Source organism: Synchiropus splendidus, chromosome 13 (genome assembly GCF_027744825.2).
Source record: "Synchiropus splendidus isolate RoL2022-P1 chromosome 13, RoL_Sspl_1.0, whole genome shotgun sequence".
Classification (NCBI taxonomy): domain Eukaryota; kingdom Metazoa; phylum Chordata; class Actinopteri; order Syngnathiformes; family Callionymidae; genus Synchiropus; species Synchiropus splendidus.
In genome coordinates this window covers 4,876,323-4,895,177 of record NC_071346.1, presented here as the reverse complement: position 1 = coordinate 4,895,177, position 18,855 = coordinate 4,876,323, and the positions used below count along the sequence as shown (strand labels likewise).

General features: G+C 47.5%; 2 protein-coding genes across 2 annotated transcripts; both read left to right on the top strand.

The window, feature by feature from the left end:
* The first annotated feature begins 500 nt into the window (after positions 1-500).
* Positions 501-7,169, top strand: ncstn (nicastrin). Its single transcript, XM_053883583.1, has 17 exons — positions 501-636; positions 1,651-1,752; positions 1,845-1,968; positions 2,238-2,359; positions 2,561-2,706; positions 2,821-2,965; positions 3,049-3,161; positions 3,222-3,374; positions 3,437-3,541; positions 3,730-3,807; positions 3,890-4,059; positions 4,119-4,221; positions 4,313-4,411; positions 4,576-4,663; positions 4,951-5,117; positions 5,185-5,400; positions 5,558-7,169. The coding sequence occupies exons 1-17, from the start codon at positions 579-581 to the stop codon at positions 5,678-5,680; spliced, it is 2,112 nt and encodes a 703-aa protein (XP_053739558.1). The 5' UTR covers positions 501-578; the 3' UTR covers positions 5,681-7,169.
* Positions 7,170-8,401: 1,232 nt separating this feature from the next.
* On the top strand, positions 8,402-18,580 carry LOC128769992 (vang-like protein 2). Its single transcript, XM_053884182.1, has 8 exons — positions 8,402-8,510; positions 14,141-14,488; positions 15,329-15,452; positions 15,591-16,198; positions 16,316-16,449; positions 16,870-17,005; positions 17,082-17,325; positions 17,465-18,580. The coding sequence occupies exons 2-8, from the start codon at positions 14,418-14,420 to the stop codon at positions 17,723-17,725; spliced, it is 1,578 nt and encodes a 525-aa protein (XP_053740157.1). The 5' UTR covers positions 8,402-8,510; positions 14,141-14,417; the 3' UTR covers positions 17,726-18,580.
* The last annotated feature ends 275 nt before the right edge of the window (positions 18,581-18,855 follow it).

Below are 18,855 nucleotides of genomic sequence, written 5' to 3'. Positions count from 1 at the left end.
TTGGGTGGTGGCAACCTCATGAGAATGTTTATTTCGTGTTCGTTTGAGTTGCTTCTCATGTTTGTTCAATGTGACTTGCCGTAGAGGTGGGCAAGACGAGTCACTGAAAGTAGGACACGTTTAGAAACTGAGATCATATTGAGTGTTTTGTGGTCTGTTTAGAGTTGGTTAATTGGAAAATGTAATATATTTCGTATTCACTTAATATCTGTGTGTTTGGCAGCATGTGAAGTATGCTATTTTGTTAAATTTATTGGGAATGTGAGTGTTCGCTGTCTGCTCTGCAGACAGAAATAAAAGACACCGAATCTTCTCAACACTATCTACGACCGCCTCCCTGACCCGCTCACCCCATCCACTACAGAAAGAACACAACGCAGAGTCAAGGAGGGCTACATTTCCATTCGAAAGTACACTTTCCACGTATCAACTGTGTCTTAAGAATGCAGACATGTTATTTTCAGAAGTGGAGCGGATCTATTTTAGGGGCGTGACCAGAAGCGGAACTGAAGAGGCGAAACCCGGACGATTTCCATGTCAACACTTCCTGTTGTGTTGTTCCTGTGTGAACCAGGAAGATGGACTTTCTCACAATCAAGTGCATCGTTAACTTATTATTATGTGGGTTTTTAATTGGTAAGTGACCAGCCTGACCCTTCGGCGATATATTCTCTCTTTGCTATATGAACGTGGAGTGTTTCCCGTGTCCGGAACTGTATCCGTTTCGCTTCTTTTGTGTTCGGAGTTAGCCGGATGCTAAGCTAACGACATAGCTGTCTCTTTAGCCAAATGATAGTTTGAACTACTGCCGTCAAATGGATTAGTGTTGTTTCACATTCGACTTCTTTACAGTGCCCCAAATTATTGAAGCGCCAGGTTTCACTACTTGAAGAGCCGGGTCTGAGCTCCTGACTAGAGCGTGACTGCTCGTGATTCCGCGCAGAGCTCCGGGATTACAACCCACGACGTCATTCGTAGTTTTACGATTCATTCCAACCCAATGTCGAGAATATCAACGGTTATTTCAGTAAACTGGTATGTTGCCACAAGGAGCCACAATGTATTCGCTTCAACTCCATGAAGTTGGACGAATTTAAACCTTGAAAGCGTCATTTATACCACTTAAACATCCTTATTGTGCCAGCACGCCTTCTCAAAATTGAGAAAAGGGTGTCGGAAAACGAACATACGGCCCAAACTTTAATATGGTTAGTCAGATTACAGAAACTTAATAAATAAATAAAGTAAAAAGAGAAGTCAGAAGTCCATTCCAATAGCCATCTTAGTTCACCACAGTAATACCATGAACATGTCGAGTTGACAAAAGTACAATCAGATATATATCAGAGTTTGAAGAAACTAAAACATTCAGTTTTAAAAGTAGTGTAAAAGAAACTTGATGAAAGTCAATTGACCAAGTTCATGTTCAAAACTTAAGATGCAATCAGAAAACGCAAACATTTCCTGAAGATGTTTGAAGCAGGGTAGATTAGAAGTGTTAAATTGAATATGAAGACTCCAACTGATGTGAGGCCACGTTAAACCTACTGACGCCTGGAGTATGAAAGCTTTGATTCAAATTCAGAAGTATTTAGCAATGACTGACGGCGATATCCGTCCACGGTTCAACGGATGTTTGTTCTCTCTCAGGCGTCAGCAGCACCGCAGTGGAGGACAAGATTTACGTGGCGCTCAATACGTCCGTCTCATGTGTACGATTGCTGAATGCAACTCATCAGATCGGCTGCCAGTGTGAGTATAGAGCCACTGCAGACTCCCAACTTCCCCCATCCTGCAGCTGCATGGTTTTGGAGAGATTGACTTTGTTTCTCTCCCATATTCAGCATCATTGTCGGGGAATGTCGGCATTCTTCACGTGCTGGAGTCGGAGGAGAACCTGGAGTTTGTCCTGAGTACTGGACGCACCCCTCCCTACTTGGTCATCATTGAGTCACACCTCTTCACCAGGTACTAGTTGCTGCAAATGGGAACCTGTGGGGGTGCCACTGGGACTCTGGAATCGGTGACTCATGCACACGCACAGGAAGAGGAAATGCTCCCGCACGCTCTGACACTATATTAATGGAAGCTCTGGCAAATGCACAGTCTGCAGACGCAGACAGAAAACCAAGCATAACAAAGGGCACGTTCATGTATTATGACAGACACGCAACTGAAGTAAGAAACACGTTATACACTCATGGTGGAACTGATCTCCTTGTGTTTGTGTCCGACAGGTCCGTCATGCTGAAACTCAAGAACAGTACAGACAGGGTGGCGGGTGTCGCGTTGGTAGCCCCCAGTGAGAATCCAGCCACTAACTTCTCCCCACATGTGACCTGCCCCAATGAGAACACGGGTGGGTTCCGTGTGAGGCTTAGTTACTCATATATTACGTCCCTTATTGACGGCTACATTCTTTTGTACTTGTGTGCTTTCATACATTAATGTTTGAAGTGCTGAAACTGTTTTTATCTTCTAAAAGTTCACCTTTGTGATTGAAACTGATGCACCAGTAACTTGAGGTGATGTGTGGGTTGACCTTTGCCCCCTCCCTCAGGTGTGTATTCAGAGACCTACGGCCCAGAATTGGCTCACTGCAACGTGACGGTGTGGAACCCTGAAGGAAACGGACTTTCCTACGAGGATTTCAGATTCCCCATCTTCTTGCTGAAAGACGACAATGACACCACCAGGATTCGACAGGTAAAGTCTGCTAGTTTAAAAGATGTGATGAGTTTGTGTATTTGTTCCGTCAGTTTGCTCTCAAGCCCGGCAAACTATTATTCATTTGAGGTAAAAGGTGTCTGTACTCCTCAGTGCTACATGGACCACAACATGCCGGTGAACGGCAGTGAGCCGCAGTACCCGCTGTGTGCCATGGAGCTCCGCTCCCACATGTCCGCTGTCATCGACACGCCCACCTGCATGAGGAGGAGCGCCGACACCTTCAGCCTCAGTTCTGGTATTTCCCCATCAGACTCACTTCAGAACTGTCGTCGATAGAGAAGAGAATGTTGAAGATGGTGGTGTCTTTGGCCTCCACAGATAAGGTCTGCGATCCGCTGGGCAACTACAACGTCTGGGCCTCCACCAGACCCATCAACAACACGGCCAAAGGTCACAAGATTGGCGAGAGTGTGGTCATCGCAGCTGCCAGAGTGAGTGTGTGAGACTCGGAGCTCTTGTAGCAAAACCTTCTGACTCCATTTCCTCTGAAGATCGACAGCCACTCCTTCTTCTTCGGCATCGCGCCCGGAGCTCAGAGCGCAGCCTCTGGCTTCATCACCCTGTTGGCCGCCGCTCACGCGCTACGTAATGCCACGCAGACGTCTCAGCCCAACCGCACCATCCTCTACACCTTCTTCAATGGGGTCAGTTCTTCACGGAGCACCTCCGCTGACCTCACCACGCTCACTGGCTTCTCTTCCTCCAGGAAACATTCGACTACATCGGCAGCTCCAGGATGGTGTACGACATGGAGAACCAGCAGTTCCCGGTGGACCTGGACAACATTCACTCGGTGCTGGAGGTGGGACAGGTGAGTGTCGGGGGGGCTGGCGTCTGAAAGCAGCTTCCAGTTTGTCTCATCTTAACTCGGTCCTCGTGTGACTTCAGTTATTTCTTTTTCTTTTTTATAATCTTCATGTCTTTAAAATATTTCTTGAATTGACATCATCTGAGGAGTCATGTGACATGGGGGTGATTCAAGAGGTGATCTTCCTGCAGGTGGGTCTCCAGACTGAGCCCAGACTATGGCTCCACTCAGATCCAGTTTCCAGGAGGAACAGCACCGTCAACGATGAGGTTTGTTCTCTGCCGTGTCCAAGCTCACTCATTTCCTTTCCATTTCTTCTGAACCTCTTCTTTCCTCTGCTCATGCTTCCAGGTGACAAATCTGATGGCCAACCTTCGCTCCTCGGCCGCAGCCCTGGGCGTCACGGTGGGTGAGCCGCCCGTCTCCCAGCCTCTCCCGCCCGCCTCCCTGCAGCGCTTCCTTCTGGCCCGGCCAATCCCGGGGGTCGTGATCGAGGACCACCAGTCAACCTACGCCAATCGGTGAGAAGCCCGTGACGCTCCCCGCAGACGTGCAAGACGCCTCACTGTCGTGTCCGCAGGTTCTACCAGAGCATGTACGACAATGCCCAGTATGTGAACGTCTCTTATCCGGCCAACCTGACGGCCGAGCAGCAGCTGCAGTTCGTCACTGACACGGCCAAGGTGCTTCCCGACAGTCACTCATGAGATTTTTGGAATTATTAAATTAATCTTGTGACATTAACACACTTGTGTGTGCGTCCTCTCCTTGCAGTCTCTCGCTGACGTCGCCACCATGATCGCCCGGTCTTTATACAAGCAGGCCGGAGGCTCAGACACAGTGGCCAGTGGCATCAACGCTGACCCTCAGATGGTCAGTATTACAGGCGAAGAACTTCAGCAGTCGTTGTGTGACTCCTTCAATTCAAGTGACCTCTCAGCACCTGGCTGTGTTAGAGCCTTGTCTGGCTGTTTCACTGCTGTGTCACAGTGGTGTGTGGCTGACTGACAGCATGAACTTCTGTGTTTGTTGCTCAGGTGACCCGGATCTTGTTCAGCTTCCTGGTGAGCTCCAACAACAGCTGGCTGCAGGAGATCATCCCGGCCGACTTCAGTGGCCACCTGAGTGAGTTTCGACTAACTCTGGCTTCAGCTGTGGCTCGTAAACCAAGTCATCCAGTCCCTTCATGTCTCATTGTTGGAATTAAACTGTAATTTTGATGTAAAAGAAAATATTGACGTTACAGACGAGTCTGCAAAGAATACACAGATTTACTTAATCTGTCTATCAAGTAGCTATTACTGGTCGGTTACTACTCACGTTGTTTGACCTCCTATCATGTGGTAGCAGTTTAATGGCGAACCCTTGAGAGTGAAGTTGTTAGCTTGACCTTGCGCTCTCCCTCCTCTCAGAAAACGAACCCGCCGACCTCTACGTGGGAGCGTTCCAGCAGTCCATCCACGACAGCGTCGTCATGCTGCAGCACATGCTCGCCAACCTTACGGGCAGCACCGTCAACGTCACGCAGGAGGACTGTCAGAACCAGCGGGAAGCTAAAGAGGATAAAGACAACAAACATGTATGTGTTGATACGCCCCCTGCTGGTGGAACGAGAGTCTAAGAGTCTGTAACTATTCCGTTTCCAGCTTTACTACTACATGTGGGTTCAAGGGGCCGCCCCCACAAACAGCACCACCAGAGAGGGGTTCTGTGTTCGGTCCACTGCCCGGACCTCCAAAGCTGTGTCTCCCGCCATGGAGCTGCTGGGACAGTACAACTCCAGAAACTACTCTACGTGGACTGAGTCCCGGTGGAAGGAAATCAAAGGGCGCATCTTCCTGGTGGCCAGTCACGACCTGGAGGTGAGTGGCACTCGTGGGGGAGGAGAGGTGGGTGACCCTGCGGAGCTTCACCATGAAGAGCCAGCAGACCCATGGATCATCCGACTTGCTGGGGGGAGACCTATGGGCAGACCCAGGATGCTGCTCAGCCTGACCGTCTGTCTGCTCTCTCCCTCAGATGCTGACTCTCGGCGTAGGTGTGGGCGTCCTACTCACCTCCCTGCTGCTGACATACTTCCTCAGCTCCAAGGCTGAGGTCCTCTTCAGCGCGGGACGAGAACCCACCAACGCCACCTACTGACGGAGGACTTCTACAACCACTGCTCCTTCATGACTACTGGATCAAGTGTTTGGCTTCACGACACATGCCGGCACACGGAGCTGCCGCCTGTTTTTGGACTCACTCGGGAGGTGGACCAGGATTTGAACCCATAAGGGTCAGAAGACTGTAGTCGGTCATTGGTGTAAAGTTGTTCATAGCTCTCTGTGTGGAAGAATGTTGGGGTGTATTACTGGATTGTGTGTGTGTGTGTGTGTGTGTGTGTGTGTGTGTGTGTGTGTGTGTGTGTGTGTGTGTGTGTGTGTGTGTGTGTGTGTGTGTGTGTGTGTGTGTGTGTGTGTGTGTGTGTGTGTGTGTGTGTGTGTGTGTGTGTGTGTGTGTGTGTGTGTGTGTGTGTGTGTGTAAGAGATTTTTTTTTTTTCCCCTTTGTGTGTTGCAAGGTGCAATACTGTGGCTATTTTCTTCTGTGTCTAACTTATCGAACCACTCTTTAATGAACAAGCATCACATGACTCACTACCGCGAGACGTCTCCTTGTCTCAAGAACTAATTTACAGTGGAACCTCGGTTTTTGAACGTCCCCGACTTTGAACAAATTGGAGTTCGAACGAAAATTTCAAGTTTTTTTTTTTTTTTGGGGGGGGGGGATTTCAAACAAAAATCCAGAATTCAAGCGACCCTGAAAAAAGCAGGAAAAAACATTACGTGCACGGACCTGGAGCACGCATTACAGGGTTTGATGTCCTGTTGTGGGCTGGAGCTGGGACAGGGATGAGGCGAGTCTGGGACAGAGCCTGACTTGGTTTATGACTTTGTCACAGCCAAACTGCACAGAAGCGCACATTCAGAGCTGGACACGCACCGGGCACCTCTTCACTTCTGGAGAGACGTCACTCACTCGGCAACCCCTCCCACATGCAGCGGCCACACACATAGAGGACTTGGAACGCATTGTTTCTTTTTCCATTCATTGTAATGGGAAGAATCGATTCAGATTTCAAACAATTCGCTTCTGGAACGGCCTTCTGGAACGGATTGCGGTCGAGAACCAAGGTTCCACTGTATTTCAGTCCAAGCTCTCTGCTAGTCAGGAACAAGTGAATGAACGTTGACCTCATAGCTTCCTGGCTCTTGACTTGGGTATGGTGAGCATGCTCCAGATGAAGCTGCTCTTTTTGGCTTGTAATTGTAAATTAAGTGACTTTTTACTGAGATTTGTAGCCGACATGATTACGAGTCTAGGATACAATGGACACAAATAGCCTTGAGGAAGAAATTAAACTTTTTTTTCTAAAGTTTCTTTTTTTATTTACATTTGTGTGGGATGCAGCGACGCCTAGTGGAGCTGTGAAGGAGCTTGTAGAACAACCAATAACAGGGAAACAAAATAAAAGTATTAAATACAAAACCTTTAAAATAATTCATAAAAACGGATGTTATTAACAATTAAAATAGAGGGTTTATACTTAACATTAATTATGAAATTGAAATTTCAGTTTTAAGATGTAATTTAAAAGGTCAAACCACAAACACACAAGTTAATAAAATAAATAAATATAAAAAAGTGGTAAATTAATAGATTTAATAGTTGATTAATTCATGAGATGTACACAATAATTGTGTCTTTAAATGATAATATTTTAATCCTGATTTTTTTTTTTTTACTTTATCAAAATATTTCAAATGTTCCTTTGGTAAGACGAAAAAAATGTATACTGTATATTTAACAGTATGGTAAAAGAAAGGAGTAAATTTAGGAAAATGTCTCGCTGATGGCATTAATTTGAATTGCATTTGAAATGTACTTAAAACAAAGACGCCCCTCTCATGTCTGTGGAGTGTGACGACCCCCGCTGTGAGGAGATCTTCATCACCAGTTGTGACCTCACACTTTTGTTGTGTTTATTTGTCTGTGGAATTGAGGTCAAGGGGGGAGGGTGGATGAGTTGGGGGAGGTTAAAGTGGGAGACGGTTTGTGAACAAAATGGGGGTCAATGTGTTGCATATTCATCCCTTTCTGGATTGAAATGACCTCTAATCAACATCCGGACCATGAATGCCTCAAGAGCTGACCCAGTCCTGGGTTCTGGTGCAAGGGTTAGGGGGCTTGGTTCTGGTGGTCTGAAGGGTCTCTGGGGAGGATCGGGATCCAACATGGAGGCAGTAAGTGGTCGCCATTTATCTTGTTCTTCAGTCATTCTGGTTGCAGCAGAGTGCCAGGCGGGGATTAACCAAATGGTGGCGCCTGTCGGGAGCTTGACTTTTGAGCACTGAAAATATTTCAACCACCGAAGAAGAAAGCAGCAATAAATCGACCTTAAAGTTTAGACGTCAATGTCAAGGTGGAAGAGCGGAATTGAGTGAAAATAATAATTTGTGGAATTCACCTGGTATTCAAGGTGAGGTTTTATTGGATTTTATTTATTGTTTACGTCAAGTTTGAACATCACATTCAAACTTCAAAAGCCGAAATGGGGGGAGGAGTTGAACCTGAAAAAGTAACATGAAAAAAATGGACATTTTCTGTACTGACTGAAAACTGTCACTCAAAAAGTAGCTCTTAAAATAAAAAGAAAATGACCTTAGATTAGAATAAATCCGAGCAGTCAATCAAATATCATTTTTAGTTTATTTATCAGCTACAATACAACAAAATTGTAATATTTAACAGACGACATTTTGCATTTTGTCCCTCCCATGCTCCCGTACATTCACACCCCAGCCCAGACCCCCCGGGGCGGGGAAGCAGAGGCGGGGTCAGCGCGGAGCAGAGGCGGGGCGCACGGACCAGAGGCTGGGTGGAAAGAAAGTGGAAAGTGAGAGAAATACCTCAATGGACCTTCAGAACTAAGTAAGTGCTCTTTTATCCGACTTAAATGTGCTCTAAAGCTGCGCTGGTTGTGTGTTGGACGCCGGGGGGAAGCGGCGCGGCTGCGGCTTCTGCGGTTCGCTGGAACAATGGAGGGAGGACGGTGGTGGTGGTGGTCGTCCTTTCTCCGAGCGAACTTGCAGAGCCGCTATTGTCGCCGAGCCACGTCGCTCTCGGGTCCGCCGTGGCCGCCGAAGCGCCGTGTTCGTCCGCAAACAAAGACCAGACGGAGGAGTAGTGGAGCCGCTCTGAGCATCCGCGGCTCCGCGACCCTCCTCCGGGCTTCTCCATTCATTTTCTGGTTCGGAGGGGGTCGGAGTCATCCTGGTTCCGGACCACCAGCAGCGGCCGGGGAGTCTCCATTGTCCCCGGAGAGCTCGTCCTTGTTTACCTTCCAGAAGTGGATCTTGAATTTCTTCCTCCAGATCCAGTGTGGACGCTGAAACCGAGCCAGACTGAAGCGAAACCTTCTTTAAATCGTTAAAAATCTGTCCAAAAACGTTTAAATTCGACTGAAAAAATACTTTAAAACTCGTAACATTAGCATACAGAAGTCATTTACATTCACAGGAAAAGTGTGTGTCTGTGGTTTAACTCGTTATTTGAATTTCAAAGTGCTTTCTATTTCCTCCAATTTTAAGTCGAAAAGTAAATACATCAACAAGTAACATTGCTGTCGTAGAATTCTGTAAAAATACCGACAATAATGTTTCCAGAAAATGGCCGCCTTTCCACACTGAAGCAACGTAGACATTAGCAAATGTAATAAGTAGACTTGTTTAACACTACAGTGTTTTTATTTTGTACATGAGTCTCTTAAAATGTATATGTTCAAAATTAAAATTACAGCACACGTTAGCTTTTTGTGCCAACAGGTAGCGTCGAACTACAATGCGTTTTCTCTAAATGATCAACTGAAAAAAAGCCAACTGAAAATGTTTTTCTGAAAATATGAGCCTATATACACGAGCACGTCCAGCTTCTTCAGTGCATTACAAGTTAAATTTGTGTGTCCAAATAATTGTATCCCATTTTCAACCAGGAAAATTCCCATTAATATATGACATTTTAAATAAAATGGTCTCTGAATATCATCTAATTGAGCTCATTTAGCAAAAGACGAAAACTAGTTTTGTTGCTATAGCAACACCAGGCTTGTATAATAATTGAAAAATACATTTGAAATAAACATTGTGAGTTTTAAGCACCTAATGTTTGTGAGACGTATAGATGCCGTTAGTGTAAAACAAACAGGAGGGAAACAAAGACGCTCATAAAAAGCCACCAGGTCTATAAAAGCTCCGCAGCAGAAGGACCCAGGTCTCCTCGGGCTGCTCCTTTTAAAAACCACAGCCATCTACTCCTCACTTTGAAATACAAGAACCTGAAAAGGCCTGAAAGCACGGGAGGCTTTTACTTTGCTAATATTTTGGCAACATATAAATCACCTGACGCTTCGGTCGTTTGTTGTGGAAGTCGCGCAGACGGTTAAGGAGTTTAAACCGCGAGCTTCTCGCCGCGGTTATCACATGACGTGTCTTAAATGGCGGTGGATAATAACTCAGTTTTTTTGCCTTGAAAAGTGACTTAGAGATGTTACCCTGGTTAGAGATGTTTCCATCCATTATGAGAGCTGAGCCAAAAGACAGTTCTGTGGTTACCAGCTTTATAGTGAGACGTACATGCGAAACTCATTCATGCAGAAGAGACTGGGACTAGAACCGCTGCTCCACCAGGAGAAGACAGTTGAGGTAGCGTCTCATTGTTAATCTATGACTTCCTGAGACTTTTCAGAAGATCTGAGACGTAGAATAAATCTTTGTCTGGGTTCCCTGGACCCTGCCAGAAACCCCAGTTGTCCTCCCCCTCCACCGCTCCTCTCAACTCCAGCGGACGTGTTTAAAAGGTTCTGATTTAGCTCCACTGGACGTAAACAAAGACCCGGTCCAGTGCAGTTAGATTCAGAGGTGGAGATGAGCTTTTGATGTGGGCTTTTAAGGTCCTCCTGAACCAAGTCGGCATAGATCAGCTGGAGCGCTTAAGAGTGACGGGTCGGAACCACCTGCTCATGTGGGTCCAGTTGTTGCCTCTGCTGTCACAGTGTGTGTGTGGCCTGATGAGTGTGTGCGGACTTATTTTCACAGTTGGTCCTCAAATGGCTTCCGAGGGCTCAGAGATGTTCCAGATTGCTCTTCCGGGCGACAGCTGCTGTCATGCTGCCGGCAGCGGAGAAATGTTTGACAGGTCCACCCGCCGCTGAGACAACAGTTTAAGGTCACATGACTTTAATTTAGTTTGTGGAGCTCCACTTCCTGTCAGTGGATTTGTCTGAGACTGACACTGCTCTGGTTCGGAGCTGATGGTTCAGGATGGCTTCAGTTAGCAACAGTCAAAACAAACACACAAGTGGACCGACACAGCAGTGCGTTAGTACCTCTGTTAAATTCAGTTTCCTCTGAAGTTAGCATAATGCTAGTGACAACAACTTGTATCACAATGTTTCTTAAAATATTCAGCTGGAAAATGGAAAAATAAACAATTAATATAAAGAAAACAAAAAAGTATTAAAAAAATAAATCATCAGGGCTAAAAATAAATCTTGTGAGGAACAGTAAAGAATTCTTGGAAACATTATGGCGACCTAAACCCCGCGTGATGTGACATTTAAACAATGACTTGAATGTAGCCATGAGTGAGGTGATGCTACCTAGCTAAATGTGAGTTGCAGCACTCAACTAGACTGCAGCCTATTGGAGGGAGGTGGTTACTTCACACATCACTTCATGGACTTGTGCTGTTGGAGCATTTTTTGCTAGTTCTGTTTTGGAATTTCAAGTTCAGAGTTGCGTGAATCCAAGTGGCAGCTGTCGTTTTTCAGGTTCTACTTTTTGATCCTGATTCTTCAAACCGAGGCTGCACTTTTCACCACTTTCTGATCTGTCGCTGCACAACTAAGTCGCCGGCTGCTGCAGGACTTGTGAGCTCAGTCTGTCTTCTGAAGAACCCAAATTAAAATGTCTTTAACGACGCCCAGCCGTAGCTGGCTTCGCCCCGGGGCCGCGAGTTTGACACATAAAAACCAACCATTAGTGAGTGAGCAGGTTCAAAAGCACTGCAGGAATATTTGGCTTGGGTCTGTGATGGAGACAACCTCACCATTAATGGAGTCAGTCCAAGGGTTTCATCTGAGACCACACACACACACACACACACACACACACGGATGATTCACCCTCCGTCACACACAAGAATGTGCAGTGCAGAGTGAGTCGTCTTCTGACTCCACTTATGAGCTCACCTCATGAGTGTTTGGCTCTTAAGTGACCACTCGGGAACATTTGCTTGTCAGCAGCTTTGTTTTCAAGTCAGCCCAAGTGTTGGCACGACCAAGAAGGCTGTCACTGAAAACTTGATCCCCGAAGTGTCAGAATGACCTCACGCAACTCAGTTGTAGGTAAAAAAAATAAATAAACAAAAAATGAAAAATTAAAGATAGAGTCAGAAAAAATACATAACTCACCAAGAAAAAGAAGAAAAATTATCTTAGTGCATAGTAAATGAAGACTTGAAGACATTTCTAATAGAATGTAAAAATGTGAAAGGAAAAGAAGAAAATGGAAAAAAGATTTGAATGAAGCTTTTAGGAAATAATTGATGGGCAAAAATGAAAAAATGGTGGCCGTTTTGGGTGTCTAACAAGGTCTTCGGACACATTCCTGAACATTGCATGGACTTCCTGAAAATGTTGTCATGCGACTAGAAAACAGTGGAGCGCAGTGTCGTCCTCATTCTCTTTTTAATAACAGTCTCCGGCAGCGGAGCGTGAATCAGTTGACATGAATTTAACATAAGTGGTTGTTGTGAGGCGGCTGGTGAAGCGGGACGCGGGTGAATAGAAACTAGATCCCTGCTGGACCACACCTTCAGTAGATCCTCTGTTTCTCCATCTCCTCGCCGTCATGCTGTCACTCACACTCGTGTGTCGTCGTCCTGTCTCACGACAGACGTCCATGGCTGCTACCTTTTTTTTGGGAGAAGGGTCTAAAATCCCTGATATTCTCTATGTGATTGACGGCGTCATCCTGCACCTCGTTCCGGTCCCCACCCTTGTCTTTGACACCGTTCATCCCTTCATTGTGTTCAAACCTGAAGTTCAACTCCAGCAGTCCCTCAAGTGCGGATACGTTTACACATTGTCCAAGTGGTCATAATGATACAGCTGACTGGAGGAGTTTGAAAGGTGAAGAAGGATTCAGTGAATTTAACTAGAACGGCTTTTGGGCTGTGCAAGTTTGAGTCCTGAATGTGCCGCCGTTCACGAGTTAGACGGGATTAGTTGGGAATAATGGATGAATTAGCGTCATGTTTTCAAGCTACAGGGCTGTCAACAATGCTCTTTGACTTTAAAGTCCGGATCAAAATGTAGCCTGGCTTCTTCTGCCTTACAAAATGACTGTTTTTCTGGCCTGGAAATTCAGTCCTCAGAAATAAAATTGTTATACAAAAACGAATTTTCTTAGTTTCAAGTAGCTATTAGCATTTTTAGCTGTATGCTAACAGTGATATAGCACCTGTGCTCTTTTTTTTGTAATTTTAACTTGTTAACTGGTGTAAGACACCAGTTTTGTTAAGGAACAAGACAGAAACAAGTCCAATGCCATGGTGTTTTTACGCTATTTTTTCTTTGTTGATGACTTACTGATCTATTTAGTGGAAGAAAAATGAGTCCATCTCTCTGTGGCGCTGTTTCCCCTCCTCAACACCACATCAGTTAATCTCAGAAAGTCAAATATAGAATCAGATTTAAGATGAAATTCCCGCCACTCCAGTTGAGGCAGCGATGGCAGCGGCCATCCCTCTTCATTTTGCTCTTGTCCCGCCGAGCCCCGCCCCCTTTTATCAATTAACCAGCGTGTGACAGGCCGACATCCGTCATGTCGCCACCTCTCTTCGGCCGATTCTCCAGCATGGAGATCTCTGTCAGCGAGGGCAGCGCAGGGTCGTGTTTCCACGACGACTGTCAACCTCTTACCCCCCCTCTGACTGAACGCCCTCTTTCATCGCCATGGCAGCGGCGAGGTTCAGTTACCAAGGTGACGGGGAGAGTGCAGCGGGGAATGTGAGACGGTGAGAGAGGAGGAGGAGGCCAAACAAGTTTAGTGAAAACACTGTAATCCAATATGGCTGCCTTTGTGCGCAAGCTATCGGCGGCTAAAGATCACTTCTGGTGCGGCGTGATGATTAACCTCGGCCGAGATGTAAACACACACACTCACACACACCTTCAGATCAGAGTTAATGTGTGTCAGTGGGTGGAGTCTGATCTTTGTGTCATTCACTTTCTGGGAGGGAGGAACACAAATGAACGAAAAGCATTTTTCAGCTGGGAAATGACTATAATAATATAATAGCATTTATGATGAGTCAGCAAGAAGTGGAGTCTCTCAGGCTCCTCACCACGTTTAACTTCTTAACTTCCTCCACCACTATTAAAGTCTTCGTAATATAAATGCTGCTTGCTCCATTTGTGAAACAGAAAGTGATGTCATCTTGACGTCGCTTGATGCGTTCTTCGGTGCCACATGACTTATTGTGACGTGTTTCTCTTCCAGATCCTGGCGTCCTGGTCACTCTCCTGTCTCCCTCTCCTCTTCCTGCTCCTCTCTTCGGCCTCCCCCGCTCTCCCCCTTCTCTCCCTCCCCCTCCGCGTCGGCCTCCAAGATAGATTCCCTCAGGAGCAAAGTTGACCTGCTCAAGCTGCCGCTGCCGCTCTCGGGGAAGTCCATCTCCGAGCGCAAGAGTCAGCTGGGAGGCGTCGGGCGGCAGTGCGGCCCGGGCGGAGGAGGCGGAGGCGGGGCTCGTAAAGCCCGCTCACCCCCGACCCGAGACATGGACAACGAGTCGCAGTACTCGGGCTACTCCTACAAGTCGTCCCACTCCAGGAGTTCGCGCAAACACAGGTAAACCCCGCGACCTGTCTGTCTCCGCTTGAACTTCTGACTGGCTAGGATGTTAACTAGCAGACCACCCAAAGCTGCGAAACTCCTGTAGACTCCAGTGTCAACTTGTCGACGTGACGTGTTGCTGCCTGTCGCTGTGTTTGATGGAGCTTCCTCTCAGACTGGATTATCTTATGTCAGCGCCTCATCTCTTGTCGGGAAAAGGTTTCAAACAGACTGTAACGTTTTCTACGGCAGAACCAGGAGGTTCTGCAGCAGATGCCTGCATGATATTTGTGTTGAACGTTGGCAAGGCAGACTGACTCTCTGACACACTCACACACACACACAATTATCTGCTCGCAGACACACACATAATTATCTGCTCTCACACACACACACACACACACACACACACACACACACACACACACACTCTCTCTCTCTCTCTCTCTCTCATGGTGGAGGTGCAGAGCTCGCTCAGACAAACACACAGACGTCTGGAAGTAATCATTGTGCTCTCAGTGGAGCAGTGACACAAACACACACTACCAGACTGATACACATGTATGACTACACATCAATGCAAAGCACCACTTCCCTTTGCCCCGGTTCGACGTTCACACACACACACACACACACACACACACACAACACGCACGGAGGCACGTAAACTGGAAGTAATTACAAACATACAGAGCGTTGCTGCAACACACACATGATCTCACACACCCTTCCCCTCTCCGCCTGCATACAAATTAAAATGAGACAACAAGGGTCCCGACTCCGGCAGACATGAAAGGTTTTTGATCCGAGAGACACAACGCTGTGGCGTGACGACGGTGCCTGTGTGTCTTACAGGGAGCGGCGGGATCGGCATCGCTCGAAAAGCCGAGATGGAAGCAGCCGCGGAGACAAGTCGGTGACCATCCAGACCCCAGGAGAGCCGCTGCTGGACGCCGAGTCCACCCGAGGAGAGGAACGGGTCAGTTAACTGCATCTGTCCTGCAGGGGGCGCTCTAATGGATCGCTTTTGTTAATAGAAAAGCTATTGAACCATTTTAGTTTGGCTTGAGAATGTCTTGGCTGGAGCTTTGTACGGTAACTCGTCCGTCTGCAACAGGATGACAACTGGGGCGAGACCACCACCGTGGTCACGGGCACCTCGGAACACAGCATCTCCAACGAAGACCTGACCCGCCTCACCAAAGACCTGGAGGAGTCCACGCCGCTGGAGTGCAAGCGCTTCATCGGGCCGGCGTTGGGAGGCATCCTGAGCTTCTTTGCTCTGGTGACGCCGCTGGCCTTCCTCATCCTGCCGCAGGTCCTGTGGCGAGACTCCCTGGAGGCCTGTGGGACCCCCTGCGAGGGTCTGTACGTCTCTCTGGCCTTCAAGCTGCTGGTACTGCTCATCTCCTCTTGGGCTCTGTTCCTGCGGCCACCACGGGCCACCCTGCCCCGCTTCTTCGTCTTCCGCTGCCTGCTGATGGTTCTGGTCTTCCTCTTCGTGGCCTCGTACTGGCTCTTCTACGGGGTCCGGGTGCTAGAGCCCCGCGAGCGAGACTACAGGGGCATCGTAGAGTATGCTGCGTCGCTGGTGGACGCACTGCTGTTCATCCAGTACCTGGCCCTGGTGCTGCTGGAGGTCCGACACCTGCAGCCCGCCTTCTGCCTCAAAGTGGTCCGGAGTACAGACGGAGCCAGCCGGTTCTACAACGTGGGTCATCTCAGGTGAGTTCCCCACATCTGTCAGTGCTGTTGAGGTCACAGGCTGACCTCTATACATGGGTCATCGCTTTCTCTCCAGATATGAGGGTCATAACGCAAAGCTTTTTATTTGTATTCCAGTGTCCAGCGAGCTGCCGTCTGGGTTTTGGACCGATACTATAATGACTTTCCTGTGTACAACCCAGCGCTGGTCAACCTGCCCAAGTCCATCCTGTCCAAGAAGATGACGGGGTTCAAAGTTTACTCTCTGGATGGTAAGAAAACTGGTGATCATAATGACATAACTGTGAAAGTGTGATGTCAGAAAGCGTCATGGCGGACCGACTCTGAGAAGTAGAACATCGACCCAAACTGATTTAAATATTGTTTAAAAAAATCATGAAATGGGAACTTTTAAAATGAGTGCAGGAGCAAATAAACTGAAACTGAAACTAATTTAGGTCGTGGCAACTTTTGAAAACAAACCGTCCGTCTTCCCCTTTGCCAACAGCGCCTCTTTGTGGTTTAGAAATATATTACAGCATCATCTACGAGTCCTTTCGAGTATACAGGTATATATTTATTCCCTTCAGTTAGTTCAACAACAAAGGCTTGCTGTGATTATCTTCGTTTTTAAAGATCAAGCTTTAAATCTAACTGGAGTCCTCACAAACCCTTCTGTTCTCTTTGCGCAGAAAACACCACCAACAACTCCACGGGTCAGTCTCGGGCCATGATCGCCGCTGCTGCTCGCCGGAGAGACAACTCCCACAACGAGTTCTACTACGAGGAGGCTGAGATGGACCGCAGAGTCCGCAAGCGCAAGGCTAGGTACGCTTGGCTAACACGTTAGCGTCTTGGTGCCGCTCGGCTGCCCGATGACGGTGTGCCTGCTGTTGCTCTCCAGGCTGGTGGTGGCGGTGGAAGAAGCCTTCACGCACATCAAGCGTCTGCAGGAAGAAGAGATGACGTCGTCCCCCAAACACCCCAGAGAGGTGATGGATCCCCGAGAGGCAGCTCAGGCCATCTTCGCCCCGATGGCACGGGCCATGCAGAAGTACCTGAGGACCACCCGGCAGCAGGCCTTCCACAGCATGGAGAGCATCCTGACGCACCTCCAGTTCTGCATCACCCACAACATGACGCCCAAGGTACGTTTGGCCTCCTGAAGGAACTGATGTCATCGTTTAGAAAAGTGAGAAATGTCTGTTATTCAGGGTTAATGGTCACAGATAGAGTAGCGTTGGAGGAAATGGAACAAGGTTGCTGTAACAGTTCTGGTGTTCGCAGGCCTTCCTGGAGCGCTACCTCACGCCGGGTCCTACCATGCAGTACCAGCAGCAGAACGGCAGGGGGCGCCAGTGGACGCTGGTGAGCGAGGAGCCGGTGACGTCAGCGCTGCGCCAGGGCCTTGTCTTCTCTATGCGGCGCCTGGACTTCTCCCTGGTCGTCACGGTGACGCCGCTGCCCTTCCTGCGTCTGAGCGAGGAGTTCGTGGACCCCAAGAGCCACAAGTTCGTGATGCGGCTTCAGTCCGAGACGTCAGTCTGATGCGCCGGGAGCCCACCCGCCACGAGGCTTCCTCAAACGTCTCAAGACTTTTTTTTCAGCCATGTGACCACTGGACTATTTTAAAGCGCTGACTCAACATCAGCGCGACGTCATCACTTCCTGTGAAGCAGAACGCAGACTTCCTGTTTATAAACTCGTCTTCTAACTGAGAATGTAGCGCTGGATTGACACCTTCTTCTTTGAATCTCTTTTGGAGGGACATTCCGGAGTGGGCGTGGCCGATGCTCCACTGACTCTTGTGTCCAAATATGCAGCTTTTGTTAATCCACCAGTCGTGTGTTGACATTTTATAACTCAAGTAACCGACTAAAACTTTCACCAGACTCACGCACCGCTCATCCATCAACCCTTGTTCTGCTGCCTTAAAGTCATTTTCCCATTTCAGTTCACGCCTCTGCCTTCAGGGAAAAGCAAGATTTATTAGGAAACGGTTCCACTTTTAACGGTTGTTCACACCGGTCGGCCTTAAAACGCTGTGGAACGCTCAACAGAAAAGAAGAAGAAATGTTGCTTTTTTACTATTTTTTTACATCATTGTCGCCATTCTTTGCTCACCCAACCTGGGCCGCGTCCACACGACTACATTTTAAAGACACTTGAACACTAAACGCTCATCATCTGCCTTAAAACATAAAAACGGCCATCATTTTTTTTTAATTTCTTAATATCACCAGTCATCACCCAAAAATATATGGAAGAATAATCCATTGATTTACTGACTGCTGCTAAACATGGACGCGTCCACACCATTGCATTTTTCACTTTTGTACTAAACATTTTTGACGCCTTACTTTGACACAAACGTGAATGGAATGTAAAGTGGTCAATGATCAATGACTGATTTTTTTATTTCTCATTTTATATATTTGGAAACAGATCAGTCGCTCCCTGAGAACCAAGTAGTTACACACAAAATGGTGAAATAAGGTACTTCTGCTGCGTCAGCCTTGTTTTTTCAGGTGTCATAAACTAATTCCAGTCCTGCTCTCGCTTGGACGTGTCCACACGACAGGGGTTTTAGTCACTGAATGTGAAAGTTAACTGCCTCGCTTGAGTCACACATTTCTGATCTTCTCTAAGAAGAAACAAAGACCCTCAGTTGCTTTGGG

Excerpts from the sequence above, each read along its gene's own strand:
- LOC128769992 (XM_053884182.1), top strand. The coding sequence starts at position 14,418 with ATGGACAACGAGTCGCAGTACTCGGGCTACTCCTACAAGTCGTCCCAC. Across the intron at positions 16,450-16,869 it reads CAAAGTTTACTCTCTGGATG|AAAACACCACCAACAACTCC; the intron begins GTAAGAAAACTG and ends CTCTTTGCGCAG. Across the intron at positions 17,326-17,464 it reads CCCACAACATGACGCCCAAG|GCCTTCCTGGAGCGCTACCT; the intron begins GTACGTTTGGCC and ends TGGTGTTCGCAG.
- ncstn (XM_053883583.1), top strand. The coding sequence starts at position 579 with ATGGACTTTCTCACAATCAAGTGCATCGTTAACTTATTATTATGTGGG. Across the intron at positions 2,707-2,820 it reads ACACCACCAGGATTCGACAG|TGCTACATGGACCACAACAT; the intron begins GTAAAGTCTGCT and ends TGTACTCCTCAG. Across the intron at positions 4,664-4,950 it reads CGACTTCAGTGGCCACCTGA|AAAACGAACCCGCCGACCTC; the intron begins GTGAGTTTCGAC and ends CCCTCCTCTCAG.